This window comes from Pyrus communis, chromosome 2 (assembly GCF_963583255.1).
Source record: "Pyrus communis chromosome 2, drPyrComm1.1, whole genome shotgun sequence".
NCBI classification, from domain to species: Eukaryota; Viridiplantae; Streptophyta; class Magnoliopsida; order Rosales; family Rosaceae; genus Pyrus; species Pyrus communis.
Window position 1 is genome coordinate 31,186,814 of NC_084804.1, and position 18,900 is coordinate 31,205,713.

Here is an 18,900-nt window from a genome sequence, read left to right on the forward strand (position 1 = left end):
ATTCTTGAACCTTTTTATTTTTTTTTATTTTTTTTATAGGTTCTTTAACCTCTGATGTATATAATATGTGCTCAATATATTGGGATGTTCATGTTTGTTCTTGCTGATTTGGTGGATTTTCTGATTTTTTTAGCTTGTTTTCGCATCCAAATGTTGAGTAGAAGTCCTTGTATTTCACATATACTCTGAAGTATTTCCAAGCATATTGATTTGCAATCCGGAGACATCCATTATATTTCTGTTCATTTTTTCAATTTTTAATTTATTTTCATTGCCATATTTGTTAAAGGTTTCAAATTAGGATCTGAGAAGCATATAACAGAGGTAAATCGTAAAGAAATCTGGTGCACTGAGGGTGACTTCTGGGATTGAAGGTCAAGGACTATCTCTGCTAAAGACAACAAAGGTAATCTTATCCAATCAAATTTATATCTAGGTTTTAAAAGTTGAAAGTGTAATGTGACAATGGATATCATAATCAATTACTCTGTGCATAACCAAGAAAGGAATCTGCCGGGGGTGGGGGTGGGGACCAAAAGCTAAATTGATCCAAAACTTCATCTACCCTGAATAATCCTAAAAACTCATTCTGTTTAACTCCATCCATATGATCTAAAAAACTGTCATGCCCTTCTACACGTAACAGATTTGTGTGCGAAGTGTAACTCTTTCATCTTGGGAGGATTTTAGGTCATCTCATCAGTCTAATCTTGATTTAGCTTAAATTTAGCATCTTTAATTGTAATTAGTGTTAATTAGGTTGTCATTAATATGAGGTTTTGAGTTTGGAGGTGGAGGAGAAATTGGGAAGGATAAAGTTTAGAGATTTTGTTCTGATTGGATGGGTTTTTTGCAGCAAGGGAACTGATCCCATCAAGTTTGAATGCGCAGATCTGACTCTTTTTACAACATTTTCTTTGTCAAGATTTTAAGTTGCATAAGACCCTCGTAACATTTGTTTTGGACCGCCTAACTTGAATGAGCCACCTTAAACAATTTCTACCAGATCTTTATGGAGCCTTCTTTGAATCTGATTACAATTATTAATTTTCCCTTTAGCCATCAGCAATGCAAGCACTTGAATCTTAAGATGAATTAATTTTCCCTTTACTACATCTAATGATCTTATTTATGAATTGTAGGAAAAAGTTGTCAAGTTAAGCAAACAATTGAGCCATTTAAAAAGTTTGGTGAGTATCTTATGTCTTGGTTTGTGTTCAAGCTTTGAGGTAGCCTAGCATCCAATCGCCTTTGGTTGAGCAGAGCCTAATCCAAATGCATATTTCTCCAAATACTATTTTGTATGTTGATTTGATTTTTAGATGTTGGAAGATGTAATATTATTGTTTTGGATGTATTGTTAATCTATGAACTTGGATGTTGGACTTTGTATTTAGATTGGATGTGAATAATGGTGAATTTGTGCAAAATCTGCATAAATGCAGTATGTGACTTTCTGCAATTGCAATCTGTGCAAATCTGTGCAGTTTGCACTTTGCACTTTGCAATCTGTGCAGTTTTGTGCAGATTGCAAGCTGTGCAGTTTTTGTGCAGATTGCAATCTGCAATCTATACAATTCTTTTTTTTTTTTTTTTTTTCAAACAACCAAAAAAAAAAAAAAAAAAAAAGGACCCGTGGACCCGGCTCGAACCGGCCCGTTTCAACCGGGCCGGGTAATGTCCGGTTCTTATATTAGAAAATGTAATCCTCGGCCCGGCCCGCCCCGTTCCCTTTGAACCTAGGTCCGGTCCGGTCCCTTCAAAATTGGGCCCGGCCCGGCCCGTGCCCAGCCCTATTAGAAGGTATTTATCTATCAATCTGTAGCTCTCCAAATTATTTTATTTTCTTTTAATCTTGGCATTGTTTATGTATTCAGTCGTGCTCTGTAGATTGCATAGGTTTCCTCCCTTCGATTGTAATCCTTTTTTAGTCCGCATATTATTTTCTAATCATGATATTTTATCATTGTTAATAAAATTAGAGAACTGTTATTAACACTTCAAAAATCTTATTCTACACTCCTCACAAGTGTATTTTTCCTTCTAATTATAGAAAGTTTGGAGTGCCAAATGAGATTTTTGGAGTGCTAATAACAATTCCCTAAAATTAATTAATTTGTAAAAAGAATGTTTATTAATCAATCTACAAAAGGCACCATAAATTTCGCCCTGGGCATTTGAAAACTCAGAAATGGCCTTGGTGGAGTTGGTGGCTTTGTGTTGAGTTTGGAGGTGATGGCATGTGGGGGTGGTGGTGCTAGGTAGTTGGTGGAGGCTATGTTCCCATGACTTCTATTTTTTTTTTTTTTTTTTTTTGTTGTTTTGAACAAACGATATTATCTACACTAAGGGAATGAGTGGGCTTAGCCTCATAATAGGCTAGCAATAATATGATTCAAATTCGTCTTTGGCGAGAATTGAACCTAAGACCTTTCACTTACAAGTGGAGAGGAATACCACTAGACAATAGTACTAAGTGGCTACTTCTATTGATTTTGGAGACAAAGTAACTCCTAGATAATTTGACAGATTTTTAACTGGAACTGAATGGATGTGACATTTTAATAGGTTAGTTACTTGTTTAGAATGATTAGAAAAGTTGAAACAAATTTGAAATAACACTAAAAGGTTAGGGGGGTTTAGGTACTTATTCTAATTTTTTTAATTTGAAATAACTAAATTTGGGCCGGCCCGTTGAGTGACATGACCCAAGGCTGCGGAATCCATGTCAAAGCAGGGGTATTTTAGTCATTTGAAGTCGGAGCATGAAAAGCCCTAGACCCACATGCTAAAACCCTAGGCCATTCACTCGTTTATTGTATTGGAAGCCGAAGCCACTCTTCCGCCAAAACCAACACTCTCTCTGAAAGCTCCTCCTCCTCCTTCCTAAATCACCCAAAAAATCATGCGACCTCCCAGAGGCGGCGGAGGGTTCAGAGGCTCCCGCGGGCGCAGTGGTGGCGGTCGCGGGTTTAACAGTGGCGGTCGCGGTTTCTTCCGCGATGAGGGCCCTCCTTCCGAAGTCATAGGTCTGTTCATTTTTCTTCCAAAACTTATTTATTTCAGCTTCTGTGTTTCCGTTGAATGGAAACTTATTGATTTTTGTTAAATTTTTTGGGTAGTTCTTCCATTTTAGTGGGGGATTTGGGTTTCCGTGGAGGTTTCAAATCTTTGTTAAGTTTGTCATGAAACTATATGTTCAACTTCTGTGGAATTTCTAAGTTAAGTAGAAATCTTGGTTGGTGAAATATGTCTCACCCTCTGCAGAAGAAAAAACAAAACACCCAATTTGCTGTTTTAAGTATTATAATGCGATGAATTTTGTTTGATTTTATTTATTTATTTATTTTGAATTCCTCAACCAACATGTTATGTTTTCTGATTTATATTTGCGTTGTTCGGTTGTTATTTGGAAAGCATGTAGATTTCGAATTCTGTTACTTTTGCACATTAGATGGTTTATTGATTTTTGTAATGTTGCATTTTTTGGTGTGCAGAGGTTTCAACATTTGTTCATGCATGTGAGGGTGAGGCAGTCACGAAGCTCACGAATTCGAAGATACCCCACTTTAATGCCCCAATCTATCTGCAGAACAAGACTCAGATAGGGAAGGTTGATGAAATATTTGGTCCGATCAACGAATCTGTGAGTCCTCGTGTGCGCTGTTTATGATGCCAACTCATTGCAGCTTGTTTTTTAGGTTTGGATGTTTAATATGGTTTCTTTTGATGCAATTGCAGTACTTTTCAGTTAAAGTTATGGAAGGCATTGTGGCGACTTCGTATTCCCAGGGAGATAAGTTCTATATTGACCCAATGAAGCTTCTTCCTCTTGAAAGATTTCTTCCACAGCCAAAGTATGATTTCTTACTTTCACATTATTTACGTTGAATTTCATGTTTGAGTTGGGATAATGACAAGGTTCCGTACTTTAATTAGACAACACATGCCTTCTAATGAACAACTGCAAGTAGTAATATCATTCCGTGTTACTTCGTGCCCCCTTTATTCTTGGAAGGGGTTTATTGTTAAGATGACAGCGCCGTAAGTTATTTTTAAGTGTGGCAGCATAAACTCGTGTTGTTACTAAGATGACAAATTCAGTCTTCTATACTGTCAACTTGAGGTCAAGCTTTGTTTCCAAGCTAGGACAAGCAAAATGCTAATTAGTCTACCTTAGTTTTGGTCACATTGCTAGACCAAATTCTACTTATTATAGATAATAGATATCCCATTGGTTCCTTGGGGATTTTCTCAATGAACTCTTTATTCTTTTTCTTATCTTCAAATGTTATGTTTGATAAAAACAGGAGTTGGCTGATGGAATGTTTTTTATTTCAAAATACACATGACTTTCAAGATTTTTGTATGATCTTTCAAAAGGCTTATTTTGAACTCTGTTATTTTTATTTGACATACAATGTCGGAAAATTCTCTTCAAAATGGCTTGTTGATGGACTTAACTATGCCATTCAGTGAACACATGAGCTAATTTTATGTGTGATCCTTGTCTCTGATATATTCATATTCATCAGGTCCTTTCCTTGTACTGTGTCGAGTGACAATTCCTTGTCCCTAAAAAATTTGGACAGTTTACTTCAGTTTACTTTAGTAGATGCTTCTTGAAGAGTTCATGCTCGGCAGGGTATGGTGCTCTCATGGAAGAAAATTCACGAATTATATATTTAATCTCGTTGATGTCCAATTGTCCACAAAGAGGTGCTTTCGTCTCAGATGTACAATAAATAAATATTCAATTTTTTTTAAAAAAATAATCCTTGTGATATTGAGATGCCCTCTGTGAGTTTGCTTCATTGTTGATGTATTTAGATTTTTTTTCTCCCTCTAAAAGTTAAATTTTGGTTCTTTCTATGAACATGGTTTTTTGTGGTAATCTGTTTTTAGTTGTGTTAGAAAGGTCTTCCATTGTTCATCTGAAGTAATTGTCATATTATTCTCATTATGAATTCTTGCAAGTGACACATGTATGGGTGGTTTTGCTGCAGGGGACAGAAGCCAGCATTTTCTCGAGGCGGAGGCCGTGGAAGGGGTACTCCGAGGGGAAGAGGTTTTTCAAGGGGAAGGGGTCCTCCAAGGGGAAGGGGTCCTCCGAGGGGTGGTAACCGTGGTGGCTTCAGGGGGAGAGGGAGATTTTAGATTAACATTTTGTAATATTTCTAGTGCCCTACCCACTTTGCGTCGTGGTTTTAGCATGCGTAGGGCTCACAAGAATCACAATTTCATGCTGATTATGGTGGTTGACATGCGGTTGATGGACTATTTATTTTCCTTTTGTATTGTAGTTTTATGATCCTAGGCTCCTGGCTGCAACCGCGGTGGCTTCAGGGGCAGAGGGAGATGTTTGTTTTGAATTTAAGAATTCTTCTATTAAAATGATCCTCGTCTACAATGCCTTCGTAAAAAACACAAATAGATTTCTTTCTAATGAGGAGATTCGATAATTTGTAAGGATTACAAAGTTATAATGGGGGAGAGTATGGCTAATCAACATTGTTGTTGGTGACGGATGTATATATTGAAAGAGATAAAAGAAAGAACAACACCCTTTAAAAGACAAAGTACTTGCTCAATGCGTTTGGGATGTAGAGGGGAACGCTAGTCAAATGTGAGATTCTCGTGGCTAGTTGTATCTGAGAAGTAGTTGGAAAATGGGTATTAGGAGAGCTCGAGAGCAGTTCCACCGGACACAAAATTGCCTAGCATCCTGTCCAAAAATCAGCCCAGTACCCTATCAATCTGCTCTAGCCCGCAAAACAGCCTGGCACCCAGCTCAAGCTAGGCAACAGACCAGCCCATTTCGGACAGACCCAGAGGTCGGCCTATTTGGCTGGCGTGTGTAGCACACTCGTGACTGGGCGTGAATAGGAGACAAGGGTGCAGGCGGCGGGGCCCGCTTGTCAGCCCACTTGTGTTCACCCGGATTAGAGCTACGTGGCCCTCCTCAGTGCCGTTGGATTTCCAACGGCTAGTTTTTGTAGACCGTTGGATTTCCAACGGTAAAAAAAATTTAAATTTGACTTTTAAAATGGACCATCCGATCATAGATCAACGGTCCACGTTTTTTTCACCAAAAATAAAAATAAAATAGATAAAAAAAAAGGCCCAACGGTCAGAATTATGACTGTTGGCCACGTGGTAACGCCTTGGCTCTTGGATTTGAATATGTGGAACCATCAAATTTGTGCAGCCATAAAATTTTGGCTTATTTATTGATTTTCCTGTTAAATGTCCATACTGCCCTTTCATTTTAACGTCCATGAGACAACAGTGACGAAAATTGGGTGTAATGGTTTGATTTTGGGAATTCATGAGGCAATTGAGACAAATCTAGTTTCAGGCCAAACCAATAAATATGCCTAGAATTTATAGAAAAGTAAGAGATAGGCTTGGCTCCTCAAAATGAGGAGTGCCACCTCCTCTGTTCATTTTAATGGCAGATTCTCAAAATTTTATGTTTATAATTAGAATCGTTTATATTATTTATTATTTTGTAAATACCATCTCGACAAAGAAATCAATAAAAATTAAGGTTGTTTAGTCAATCAATTGTAACAAATAGATTGACGGCTCGTAATTCTTTTATCGAATCTGTCCATTTGTTTTATGCAATTTGATGACTAAACGATCTTATATTTTATTGATTTTTTTTACAGAAAAGATTTTTACAAAATGAATTATATTATAAACGGTTCTGATCATAAACATGAAGTTATGTAAATCAGTCCCGTAGTGAATTGAGGTGGAACTCCTCGTAAGGAGCCAAGTTAAATCCGAAAACTAATGAATAGGCCCTCAAACTTTATTTTAAGCCAAAAACACCGAATGAACTTTTATTAATAATAAGGAACCAAAAAAAAAAAAAATGAGGCGATGACATTTTTATAAATAAGTTGCACTTTGATGGCACTGATAACTGTTTCTTAGTTGTTTAGGTCAAACTGTATTAATAAATAGTTGAATGCTACCAAAGTTAAACGTATTTACAAAAATGACCAACTATTGGTTTGGTTATGTCAGTCCACCCTATCCACAAGAAGTTGTAATTTCGAATTTGGGATGATGCATAGATGAAAACCCAACACCCTATTCACAAAGAGACCACATGCATGGGCGAAGCTTACAAGAGTTACAACTTCTTGTGGAAGCCATTATTTTTCTTTACTAGCAACTCACATTAAAAGATGTCTTCCAATTGTCTTAAAAGAGAGGCTAAGATACCAGGACCCGACGCGAAATGATACAAAAACAATTGATTTTGGATCAATATGTAAACTAATCGGGTCACCCGTTAATAGCGGGTTCTAAAAAGGACTACCCGTGGGTAACCGGTTTCAAGTCGGGAAGAAAAAGGTTAATTTGGTAATTTTCAACTACTAAAAGACCTTTACTACAATAGGCATAAAATTAAGGGAATTTTAATGAAAAGCTCCCGGTACGGTTCATTTTAACGAAAAATCATATTTTTACACTAAAAAGTCAATCATGTTACTATTCACTTTACCCTTTATTTTGTCCTTATCGTTAGAACTCAAAGTTTTCAAGTTTTCAAACCATTTTCATTAGTTTTTCATAAAAGAAATCTGATATAAGTGAGATTAAATCCTTACCGTTGGATTTTTTTATACCTCTCACTCTATATGATAACTCTCTCAGCCAGAGTCCAGACTCGCAGTACCAACTCTGTATTCTCTCTGTCTCGGCTCTCGACGCTCACTTTCTCTTTCCCATTGCCATCTGTCTCCGTCCAGCCACTACCAACACCACATGCGTATCTAATTTCGTCGTCCAAGTCACTACTATCAGGCACCACCGCACTAGTGATGAATCACGACCAGCACCTTTGACTTTACTCATAACCCAACTGCAAGGTTTACGAATCGAGATACAAATTCCCTGCCAACATTCATATTTGACCACCAATCCTCCTAAATTAAGGCAATTTCTTGAATTTGATTGTAATATCTTCCAATTCAAGAATAAATTAGGGTTTCGTAGATTTTGGGATTGTATAATTTCAAGTTAAGATTTGTAAAATTTGGTATTTCTTGATTAGAATTTAGAATTTAGCACTTAGGGTTGCCATTGTCAAGGTTCTGACTTTTTGAGGAAGGCTCCATTAACTCGAAAAAAAACGAGTATTTATCAAAAATAACAAAAAATTAACACTTAATTTAAAAAATGTCACTTTTTATAAAATGTTTCAAATATATCCAAAATTTCAATACCCTCAAATTTAACAATCAAATAAATTAAAGGCTTTTTAGTCAAAATGATTTGTGACATTGAAATAATTTCTTAATCTAGTCCTTAACAATTAATGATAATCAATAGTAGTGTTTTTGAATTTGTTCATCATGAATCATTTTAGTCTTTTTTTGAATTTGTCCATCGTGATAATTTTAGTTATTTCGTGAAAAATATGTTAATTGCTCTGTTAGTGTGATGATGCGGCACCACATGGGTCTCACAAATATATTCAGATAACGGCATGTGGATTAACTTTAAAAACTATTTTTATATTTAAACCTAAAAATGATATTAGTAAGAAAAAAGGCATTGAAGGCATGATTGAAATTCTGCTGTTCCCACTTGCGGTAACCGTGACGGTGCTCAATATCGATGATGAGGAGGTCGAAGGGGATAGGGTTATGGTGGTGGAGTGTAGAAGTGAAGGTGAAGTTGGATCAGAGCTTGAGGCAACAATAGCTAAAAAGCCTTTAATTTATTTAATTGTTAAATTTGAGGGTGTTTGTGCCTATTTAAGTGAAATTTTGGATATATTTGAAAGTTTTTATTAAAAAAAGTGACATTTTTGAAATTAAGAGTTAATTTTTGACTATATTTGATAAATACTCAAAAAGAACTCCCTTTATTTGCAATTTGCATATCCTTGTACATTTAATATTTTGTAGTAGTGTACTAATGTTTTTTCATGAGGCTCTTATTTTGGGATATGTACTTGAAATACAATTGTGTTTTTATGTTTTGAAGTATATTTATATGACAATATGTGGGGTATGTAGCTACTAATTTAGTATGAAGTTTTCATTTGATTACTGAAGTAAAATATATTCTCTTTAACGGGTCGAGTTTGGGTCATATCATATTACCTATTCATTTTAGCAACTTTGACACGACACGATCTGTTAAAATATTGGATATGTCACAAAAACGACACGATCACTAGATCTATGAAGCACTCTTCTCTTAGACCTTACGGACTAAGTGAGAAAGAAAAGAGAGCGAGTTTTCTCTCTAAGACCCAAGTAGAGAGAAAATTAGAAGAAAACTCAAACACCATCACCAACATTATAGCTGTTCCCTTCCCTTGAGGGTGTCCTAGCTTACACTCTTACTCATTCTCCACCCTCACCTTAGTTATAGAGGTGAACTATGGCGTTTGATCCACGTTGAAAACGAAATACGCAGGCAACCGAATCCATCGATGGGTTTGGTGCAATTGAAAATCTACAAAGGTGGTGATGGAGCATACAAACAAAGGAAGAAGACCCTCACTCAGGGTGAACAAAAGTGATGAAAATCAAGGTAGTGCTCCTAGAGGTATAATTATTTATTTTAAAAACAAGTACATCAACCCTAACATTAAAGATCTCGAAGGAAGGTTGTTTGCATGTTTAAGTTCGTAAAAAATTTGTTTTTCACCTTGGATGATGGAAATCGGTTTCCACAATTATTATTGGCTTCATTCAGAATAGAAAGAAGAAGAATATTAATAGAAAAGTAACAATGTTTGCGTTTTGAAAACTGATTCATGTGCATGTACGAACACAGACTACTACTACTCTGCAAAATTATTACACCATTTATTAATAAATAATAATTATAATTTATTTTTTAATCAATACTAGGTAAACTGCATTGATATATATATATATATATATATATATTGCAATATGATCACGACAAGCAGAATTCAAGTACGCATGCAAGTTAAGCGGTCAATGGTTGGCGTCTGTGTCATGCATGATGATCAATCAAGGAAAGCAAGGTGGCCAAATAGTCACCAGAAGTATCACCCTTAATATCCTGAGCCAAAGAGACACCATTCTTGAGCTGGTACTGTTCCAGTATCTTCTTCATGTCGACCTCTGCTCGAGTCACTATAACTCTCGTCAGAATCTCCTCCGTGGTTCCAAGGCCTTTCATTGACAGTCGCAGAGCCTTCTCAAAGTACTTTTCAGAGCACGTCAAGCATTTTATGCTGGCTCGTAATAACCTAAGGTATTCATCCTTTGGGTTTTTCTTCAGATCCTGCATGGATGCGTATATATGCAGCTAGCCCATATTAATATCTAATCGATCCTCTAATTTTAATCCTATGACTAATTAACAGTCAAATACTGCTAGTAATAACCAAACATGCATGCAATTAATTGATTAAGCATATACTCAATTATATCAGGGATTGCAAAGTTTGAAGATCAAAACCGTCTATTCGCCAGGTCCCAAGTATCCCACGCAATGATCTATCATACAAATGCCTAACCAAATTCATATAACAATAACCTATAACGAAGTAGAGAAGTATGTTTGCTTTACGGTAAATGACTTCTCTAGGTTACATGGGTAGTTTTTCTTAGGGAAAAGAATGATACATTTGATCAGTTTAAAGTTATCTGCACAAGATTGATCAATGAACAAGTGTCTAGTCATAACAGTCTTGGTAGAATTTGATCTGATCATCGAACTGAGTTCGAAAACTCAGAATTTTAAGACTTTTCTGAGAATCATGGAGTCTAACATGAGTTCTTTGCTCCCATCACGATTCACACCACACAGAAAAATGTAGTAGAAAGGAAAAATATAGTGCTTATAGAAATAGCTAGGGTAATACATACAAAAAATCTTGCTAATTAAGGAAAATGTGAAAAACTAAAGTAGAACGATAAAGTGAATTATAAATTATTATCTAACTATTTCAGTTTGAAAAAGTTATAGCTTTTTATTCTCACTCATTCATTGAATAGTTCTGTCAAAACCGGTTTTAAATTTGCGGTGTCATAGATCCGCCATCAATATATGTACCCACACGTAGGTACCTTGTTAATAGGATGGCCAAATTGGTCGTTATAGTGTTGGAGTGTTGCATTCAGTTGTGCCTTGCTCCTTGTAGTTAGAATTCTGATGATCTCCTCATGATTATAAGCCTTCTCAGAGATTTTCTCATGAAGTATGGTAGCCTCTGGGCTTACCAATGTCATATCTACCTCAGCTCCCTCGTACCTGTAAGCACTCACAAGAGGTACCAACAGCTGCCCACCAGGGAAAAACAGTAAAAATTAGTATAATTCTGCAATAACGTGCAGTATAATGTGTAGAATTATCATCTTATGTTGTCAAACTGCTAGCAATCGTAGGTTGGTGTCACCTGTTACATGTAAACACAATTACCTTGCGAAAGTCTCCAGTTGTGTGAAAAGCAACATCTCCTTCGAGGGATCTCTTGTAGCGGGCATGGTAATCTTCCCTCACCCCGAAAAGATCTCGGGATGTTCTTGTACAAGCGATTTCCATTATTACATAATGACGATGGCCGGAGTTGTCCTTCAAGATTAGCGCTTCATTAGCTAGCCATGCATCACGTTCAGCAGGATGCGGTGTCCACAGAAGCATTGCCCTCTGCATATATAGCCACACAACTACTTGATTAGAAAGTTAATGACTGATTAAGCCCATTAATTGAACTAGAGAGAGAAAGCATAGAGGGCTAGCAAGTCATCACCAGAAAGTCCCCAGAAAGTTCGTCTTCTAGAGCTTTGGATAACTCCACTCCATATTTCTCAGCATAAGTTTGTCGAATCAAACAACGTTGCTTACCATTCCTATGAGTCAATATGTTTATAATAGTATTCTCATCTGTTCCCCATCCTGCACCAGCATGGATATATATCAGAAATTATTTCTTTTAAAATTAATAATGTACTGCACTTTTAGCCAGTTTTATTGACGAGCATATCGATCCACAATGTATTGAAGGCGATACATACATACATATATATATATATATATATAGATATAGATATAGGAGTGCTCAAGCGCTAAACAATTGGTAACTTATTACAACGCTAACTACTCATGCTGGTTTGCTCGACTATGTTTTCATAAGTAGTTAAGAGATATAAATCGAAATTTTGAATTAGATGTTCACTAATCTCGATCGATAATTTAGTTTGATGATGCTCCCTATTTAATACTGAATGTCCCTTGCCAAGACTCATTATGTAGTTAATTTGTATATTCATTGAAAGTTATCGTATTCCCAATCAACGCTGGAGGATAATTAACAGAAGAAAGAAAAAAAAAAGGAAAAAAGAGAAGTAAATTACTTGGATCTAAATAAAAGAAGAAATAACATAGATCAAAACAAAATCTAACTTTGGACGTATAATTAACATAGAAAATCGACAGAAAACAGATCCAACACAATTAACCACGGTATTTGTCGACGATCAATTTTTGTTGGAATGCTTTGGATCCTTTCATGTAGAACATGTTTGTAGGATCACATTCAAAGGCTAATGAGAGAGAGAGAGAGAGAGAGAGACCTTGCATAGCTTTATGAAGCTTCTCACAGTCTTCAGCCACCGGAGGGACCGGTTGCGGTACTACAAGCGTAGCCATTTTTGTTCTCGTAACGGAGAGGAAATTGTGTGTTTTTTTCAAACTTATTGCAAGGAATTTAAAATGCCCTGGCCCTGGTTGGGGTATCTCTCTCTCTCTCTCTCTCTCTCTCTCTCTCTCTCTCTCTCTCTCTCTCTCTCTCTCTATATATATATATATATATATATATATAGAGACGCGTGCACATGGAGTTCTCTTAGCATTTTAGATGATACACAATTAGTTGGGTTGAGAGTATAAATCCTGCGTCGAGAAAAAATGAACTTTGTATGCGCTTTTAATGAGTTTGGCTATTGACTATATTGCCAACTGGTTTTTGAGTATGTGGAACCTCAACTTTCATATGTAAAGCTTCCTCTCACTCAATTTGTGCTATTCAACTCTTGATTGAAAATTGGCCATGCGTGAGAGAGCAGGTTAAGAGTATAAATCCCCTATCACGGAAGGAAATGAAGTCTTTAAGCACGTAGGAGACGTCCATTATGTTGCGATATATAAAGATATATCTTTAATTTCTTCAATTTTTCCTTTTATACAGTATATTTGCATGTTAAAAACCTTCTATGCGTTTGTACGAATGACTTGCCAAGTCTTTAAGCGAGCAGGAAACATCCATTATGTTTCGATATTAAGAGTATAAACCCTTATCGGGAAAGGAATGCACCTTGTATGTGCCTATAAGTAATTTGGGCAACTCTCCACGTTACCAATTGATTTTATGGTAAAACCTCAACTTTTTTAACGTTATTAACCGAATCGACATTTTACCAATTCGCAGGAATTCTTAACGTTATTAACCGAATCGACATTTTCCCAATTCGCAATTCCTGCCGTCTCTTTCTTTATACAGATTCTCTCTTATCTGTGAACAGAATATATAGAAGGGGGGAGTAGGAAATAGAGGGGTGATCTCCAAACATCTCAAGTGAAGTGAAGCAGAATTGGAACCAAATCAATTGGATAACCGATTACTGATCGTTTTGCAAATGCTGCAGCAGCAGCAGCTCACATGAGCAATTTAACAACAAACACTGAAATTTTAACTCAAAACATACGGTACAAATTTGGAATCAATACTCGGTTTCCAACACGCCGTCGATAAGCCCAAATTCCATAGCCTGGAATTTAAAACACAATAAATAAAAGGGAGGTTAATAATAGTTGAAGCTCGATATAGGTAAGTAGTACAAGAGTATACTAGCTGCGGGAAATTGAAAAGGTAATTTGGTTAAAAGACGCTTATGGTACTTCTGTAACTCTACACGGGTCATAAATTATGCACTCGATACACAGAACAAGAAATTTGAGAGACGAGTTAGCAATGTTACCTCAGAAACAGATAAGAAACGATCCCTCTCTGTGTACTGTTGTACTTTCTCTAGAGATTGTCCAGTAAATGCAACATACATTTTGTCGACTTTCTGCATCAAATTTATCACGAGTCACGACACAAGACCAAATTAAAAGAATTATTATGGAGCAGACGGAAGTCTAAATTTCATGAATAAAACGAACAAATAGCTGTAATGGGTACATGTTGAGCACAGTATTGATACAACCCTAAATCTCAATTTCCTGGAAATCGAAAAGCAATAATCACAGATGCATATTCTTTGAAACATTAAAAGGAGCTGTCCAGTGGATGAGGATCCTGCCAATGCAGGGTATGAGTAGTACGTATTTTCTCAAAGGTTTGGAGAATGCTTTCGAGTTTTTGGAGCAGTAAGTGTTCTTAGAGACGCTCTTTATTGTACGTGCTTTTGCTGACAATAGATCCATGCATATTCAAAAAGGTGATCACGGATTTACTATCTACCATTAACGGCCCTTGATGACCAAGGTTTGTCTGTCAATAAATGAAGACTAAACTAACGGCACAGTGAATCCTCGAACAGGGCTGAACCTAAATTTAAGTTGTCCAAGTAGCACTGTGAAGCAACAGCTCTCGACACCCGCATGCAATTGTAAAACTATAAAATATTAAAAGAAACACCACAACAAAACGAGATTTCCTTGGATCCTAAGGTTGGTATGACATTAAAAGACGTTGCGACTTATGCAATTAATTTATTTGCAACAACCCAGTCCCGAATAGGGTTGAATCTAATTCTAGTTTCCCTAGTAGCCCTGTGCAGCAGCAGGTCTCAGCACACACCTTCAATTTGCAAATGTATATAAGATTTCAACTTTGACTTGATTAGAAAATTATATAACAGAATTGATTATTCTGCTCGGTTTGATTGAAATCAATTAGGCTGCAACATTAACATATATCCAGAAAGATTTTCAAGAATATAACTAAGGGAGAAGAGACTGACATGGCGAGTTTGAACTGCTTCATTCACTTGCCGCCTCACATCTTCCACGTGGCCCTACAATAAGATAATGCAAAAATCAATCCACGGATTTAAAACAAAACGGATCGTGTAGTAATTAGTAATATAAGAAATTAGTTTTGTTTACGGAAAATAATTCATAAATAATCTAAGAATTTGAAACTAACAGTGTTAATGTCTCATACTTTCAATTTGTTTCAAAATACATGGAAAAATCAACCATAAATACCTGAACTAGCATATTACTATGAAAATTCATGCAGTTATGATTACAGAAGAAAATAGGGCAAGAAACAAAAACGGCTATAAAAACTAGATTAAGTCACAAATTGGATATGAGATTATTGACCAAAAATCCATGCAGTTATGAGACCATTGCTGGTTCAAGAATGTAACATAATATAGAGGTATTTAAACAGATTGAATATAGAAACTAAAACAAGAAGTTATGTTCTCACGGTAGTATTCCTTCTTCACACTTGTATTTATTGTTTTGTTGGAGACCTTCACACTTTCAAAAATACATCTACGTTTTGATGGTACAATTTGGTCAAACTCACAACACACCTTTAGTACCGAACCATCATACATAACCAAACGCTTGGTAGAACCAATAATAAGAGGATACAGAATTCAGTGTTTCCATCATCATCTAAGGGCCTACTGAAGCCACCAAAATTTTTATCATCTCAAGCAAATGCAAGGATAAAAAAGAACATTTAAGAATTTTCAAAGGCATTAGTTTTAGGACTAAGAAATAACATGCTTCATGGTCAATAATATCAATCAGAATTGAACATAAGAAAAATGGAGACCTAGGCCACATTGCATACACGATTCTAAGGGATCTGTTAATATGAAACATTTTACTCGAACTTCAATTTAACACAAATATATAATTGGGTTTTTTTTCCTGATCAGTATAAAATGAAAAGAAATGTAATCAAGTTCCATTTTCTAGCATGTCCATACTAAAAATTAGTGGAACGGTGGAAATGCAATCTACAATCCTAGAATCCAACCTACCATAGCCATTCCAATTTCTATATTCTTAAATGCATGCATTTTGGAATGACGACAAAGTAAAAAATGGTTTACAAGTAATCTAGAATCCTTGAATCCAACATACCAAAATGCCAGGTTAGAATAACCAAGTTCAAGTGTCTAGAATGTCCTTGCTAAATTAATGTTGCGATGCAAATGCAAGGATCGAAAAGAACATTTAGGCTGTATTTAGGTCAGAAATTTCCAAGTCCCAAGGGATTGAGAAGTTAGTAAGGAATGGACCATAAAATGTTAAATAGGAGGGATTAGAAAAAAAGGACACGAGCATTGCAAAGGCATATATGAGGGATTTTGTAAATGACAACTTCCAAGTTGGGATTTGCAAATCCCTCTAATGTAACTGCACTTTGAGATTTCTATATCATTATTCATTACCAAACTTTGAATTTTATAATCTTAATGACAATGCAGAATTAATTAACATATGGTACAAAAAGAAGTTAGGTCTTCTCCATAACCAAAACTGATAACAGCACAAGGTAGGAAAGACTTAGGTGTCAACTAGGATAATAGACCATCAAAATACAATGCAATTTTACTTCTTATTATATAGCCCATTAATTCACATCATCCTACCCTATTATAAGCATATTCTTATAACAAAATAGGCAAGCTATACCAAAAAAAAGTTGATTCATACCCCACATCCACTCTGTGGTTGGTGTATCATGATCCGTGCATTTGGCATTGCATAGCGCATTCCCTTTTCTCCCCCAGCAAGAAGAAGTGCTCCTTGGCTTGCTGCTACTCCAAAACATACCGTTCCTACCTTAGGTTTGATCTGATAACATAAAAAAAATCATTTAACGCCAACAGAACTTAACTCATTAATAAAACTATTTCTTCATTGGTGCACTCTATGGTTATAATTTTCTCCATGGTTTCGAAACCACAGAAGATTCAGAACTTTTAATTGTGAGTTATTGGACTGAACTACCAATATATTATGCTAGTATCGTCATTAACTGCGATGAAAATATAATGGTAGCTCGATCCAATACCAGATTAAATGTCCCAATATGCTAGGTTATCAATACAATACAGAAGAACATAAGCAGTCTGATTGCAGCAACATGATTTTGTAACCAAGTGAGGAAATATTCAACATCCATGAACAATGAATTTACATTATATGGACTTGGGTGTTTTAAATTTCTTGATATTCAAAATCCATTAACTGTGGCTATTAACTTGCTCATTGCATATGTCCTAGAAAGTCCTGGAAGATGTTTTTGCAATTTAGGAGGGGTTTGATTCCCTCTTGCATTTCTGTTATTTTGTTTACTATTGTACTTGAACACTCCTTTTCCTATGTTGTTTTATTGTCTCTGTTGCAATAAAATTGTTTTCTTTTTTTTTTTATCCACAAGCAAAGAAATGTGATAAAATTGGAAGAAAAAAAACCCCGAAAGATAACGAAGCTTCATGACATTACCCAAGACATGCAGTCATAAATTGCCAAAACAGAGTATGTACTCCCACCAGGGCAGTTCAAATACACCTGAAATGATACAGGACAAAGTCAGAATCTCTGAAAGAAACCGACTTTGACATATTAAAACTTTAGCCATGGTGAATCAATTGAATGAGGGGTGCAGAAGAGGAGTGGAGAAAGTGTAAGCTCACCAGTATATCTGAATTCTCATCAATAGTAGCCAAAGTCACAAGCTGGGATATGACTCGTTGAGCCACCGCTGAAGTGACTGGCTGCCCAATGAAGATTATACGGTTCCTGAATAATACAGACGAGAGATCTAATGGTCCACCTGGGGTCATCACAGCTGGGAGTATGGGTGGATTCCCTTTTTTGGCTTCTATTGCACCATAACTAAACAAATTCATAGACTTAAAATCCCATCTAAACATAATAAAAAAACATCATGCAACATATTAGGGGAGTAGAATTCAACAGCCTTAAGTAGGACAGAGATTGATAGGATTATTTTCGGATTGAAATGGGGTTTGTGAAAATCATTTTCCAAGATAAAATTACCGGGTCACAAAAACAATATCATGTGAAAAACAATACAAATATAGTCCGAAAACACGCTTGAAATAGAATCGAAAACAAATTCTATCAGTTATGCAAAAGGGCAGAGAGTTATAGACCTTGTACTAGTATCACCAAAATCGTTGCCGTCAAGCTTTAGAGGTGACCCACAAGTTCTGCTAGATAACCCTGGAAAGAGCAATACGTTTAGAATTCAAACTAGTCTGCAAAACTGAATATAAACTCTAAATAAATAGCCAAATACATGAACATAGTCATAAGTTATTCAAAAAAATGACCGAAATTACGGATTAAGCTAAAGCATTGAACTGAATTTTGAACAATTGGGTACTCTCACTCTATGGAATTTAATTTTTACCAGTTGCTAAAGAATCGCCATACGGACTGTGCAAGGCAGAGACTGTGGACTTGGGCGTTGAGTTTCTGCACCACCACCACAAAACATCAACAAACAATAAACAAACATTACTATACAACAACGAAAATTAAAATTGAAGATTAAACTGCGTCCTGAGGTCAAACCCTCCCCTCCTTCTAGTTATTAGCGTAAATTAATGTAGAATATCGCTCGCATTAAAAAAATATTGAAAAACTGGCTGCTCGTACCTGCGACTGAGAGGCAATAAAGGAAGAGATGATGAGTTACTACTCCGGCGAGAAGCCAATGAAAAGCCCAGAGGGGCTGAGAAACCAGCTAATGCTCCCATTTCGACTCACTCACGGAGAGAGAGAGAGAGAGAGAGAGAGTAGAGGACTTTAGAGGAGCACATCTGTGGGCTGCAAGGCTCGGCCCATTGAAAATGGAGCGGTATTAATCCAGTCGAC

At 36.2% G+C, this 18,900-nt stretch overlaps 3 protein-coding genes across 4 annotated transcripts; 1 reads left to right on the top strand and 2 right to left on the bottom strand.

The window, feature by feature from the left end:
- The first annotated feature begins 2,803 nt into the window (after positions 1-2,803).
- Positions 2,804-5,410, top strand: LOC137725932 (putative H/ACA ribonucleoprotein complex subunit 1-like protein 1). The gene is made up of 4 exons (XM_068464774.1): positions 2,804-3,029; positions 3,498-3,646; positions 3,742-3,857; positions 5,007-5,410. Exons 1-4 carry the CDS (start codon positions 2,906-2,908, stop codon positions 5,155-5,157), a joined length of 540 nt encoding a protein of 179 aa, XP_068320875.1. The 5' UTR covers positions 2,804-2,905; the 3' UTR covers positions 5,158-5,410.
- Positions 5,411-9,939: 4,529 nt separating this feature from the next.
- Positions 9,940-12,734, bottom strand: LOC137723086 (annexin Gh1-like). Its single transcript, XM_068462244.1, has 5 exons — positions 12,588-12,734; positions 11,765-11,910; positions 11,434-11,661; positions 11,082-11,294; positions 9,940-10,293 (listed from the first exon to the last, which is right to left on the bottom strand). The coding sequence occupies exons 1-5, from the start codon at positions 12,661-12,663 to the stop codon at positions 10,000-10,002; spliced, it is 957 nt and encodes a 318-aa protein (XP_068318345.1). The 5' UTR covers positions 12,664-12,734; the 3' UTR covers positions 9,940-9,999.
- Positions 12,735-13,461: 727 nt separating this feature from the next.
- Positions 13,462-18,832, bottom strand: LOC137724488 (ATP-dependent Clp protease proteolytic subunit 6, chloroplastic-like). 2 transcript variants are annotated; one of them, XM_068463227.1, is made up of 9 exons: positions 18,682-18,832; positions 18,434-18,498; positions 18,174-18,243; positions 17,691-17,922; positions 17,500-17,565; positions 16,705-16,845; positions 14,982-15,035; positions 13,992-14,084; positions 13,462-13,781 (listed from the first exon to the last, which is right to left on the bottom strand). In XM_068463227.1, the coding sequence occupies exons 1-9, from the start codon at positions 18,780-18,782 to the stop codon at positions 13,734-13,736; spliced, it is 870 nt and encodes a 289-aa protein (XP_068319328.1). In that variant the 5' UTR covers positions 18,783-18,832; the 3' UTR covers positions 13,462-13,733. The 2 variants fall into 2 exon arrangements, with proteins under 2 accessions (XP_068319328.1, XP_068319329.1); XM_068463228.1 differs by having other exon boundaries at positions 13,467-13,781; positions 17,691-17,892.
- Positions 18,833-18,900: the final 68 nt, after the last annotated feature.

Coding starts and splice junctions, on each gene's coding strand:
- LOC137725932 (XM_068464774.1), top strand. CDS start 2,906: ATGCGACCTCCCAGAGGCGGCGGAGGGTTCAGAGGCTCCCGCGGGCGC. Junction 3,647..3,741: donor TTGGTCCGATCAACGAATCT/GTGAGTCCTCGT, acceptor ATGCAATTGCAG/TACTTTTCAGTTAAAGTTAT. Junction 3,858..5,006: donor AGATTTCTTCCACAGCCAAA/GTATGATTTCTT, acceptor GTTTTGCTGCAG/GGGACAGAAGCCAGCATTTT.
- LOC137723086 (XM_068462244.1), bottom strand. CDS start 12,663: ATGGCTACGCTTGTAGTACCGCAACCGGTCCCTCCGGTGGCTGAAGAC. Junction 11,911..12,587: donor GCTTCATAAAGCTATGCAAG/GTCTCTCTCTCT, acceptor ATGCTGGTGCAG/GATGGGGAACAGATGAGAAT. Junction 10,294..11,081: donor TTGGCCATCCTATTAACAAG/GTACCTACGTGT, acceptor GCATCCATGCAG/GATCTGAAGAAAAACCCAAA.
- LOC137724488 (XM_068463227.1), bottom strand. CDS start 18,782: ATGGGAGCATTAGCTGGTTTCTCAGCCCCTCTGGGCTTTTCATTGGCT. Junction 18,244..18,433: donor TGGCGATTCTTTAGCAACTG/GTAAAAATTAAA, acceptor TGCTCTTTCCAG/GGTTATCTAGCAGAACTTGT. Junction 17,923..18,173: donor TTTGGTGATACTAGTACAAG/GTCTATAACTCT, acceptor TATTATGTTTAG/ATGGGATTTTAAGTCTATGA.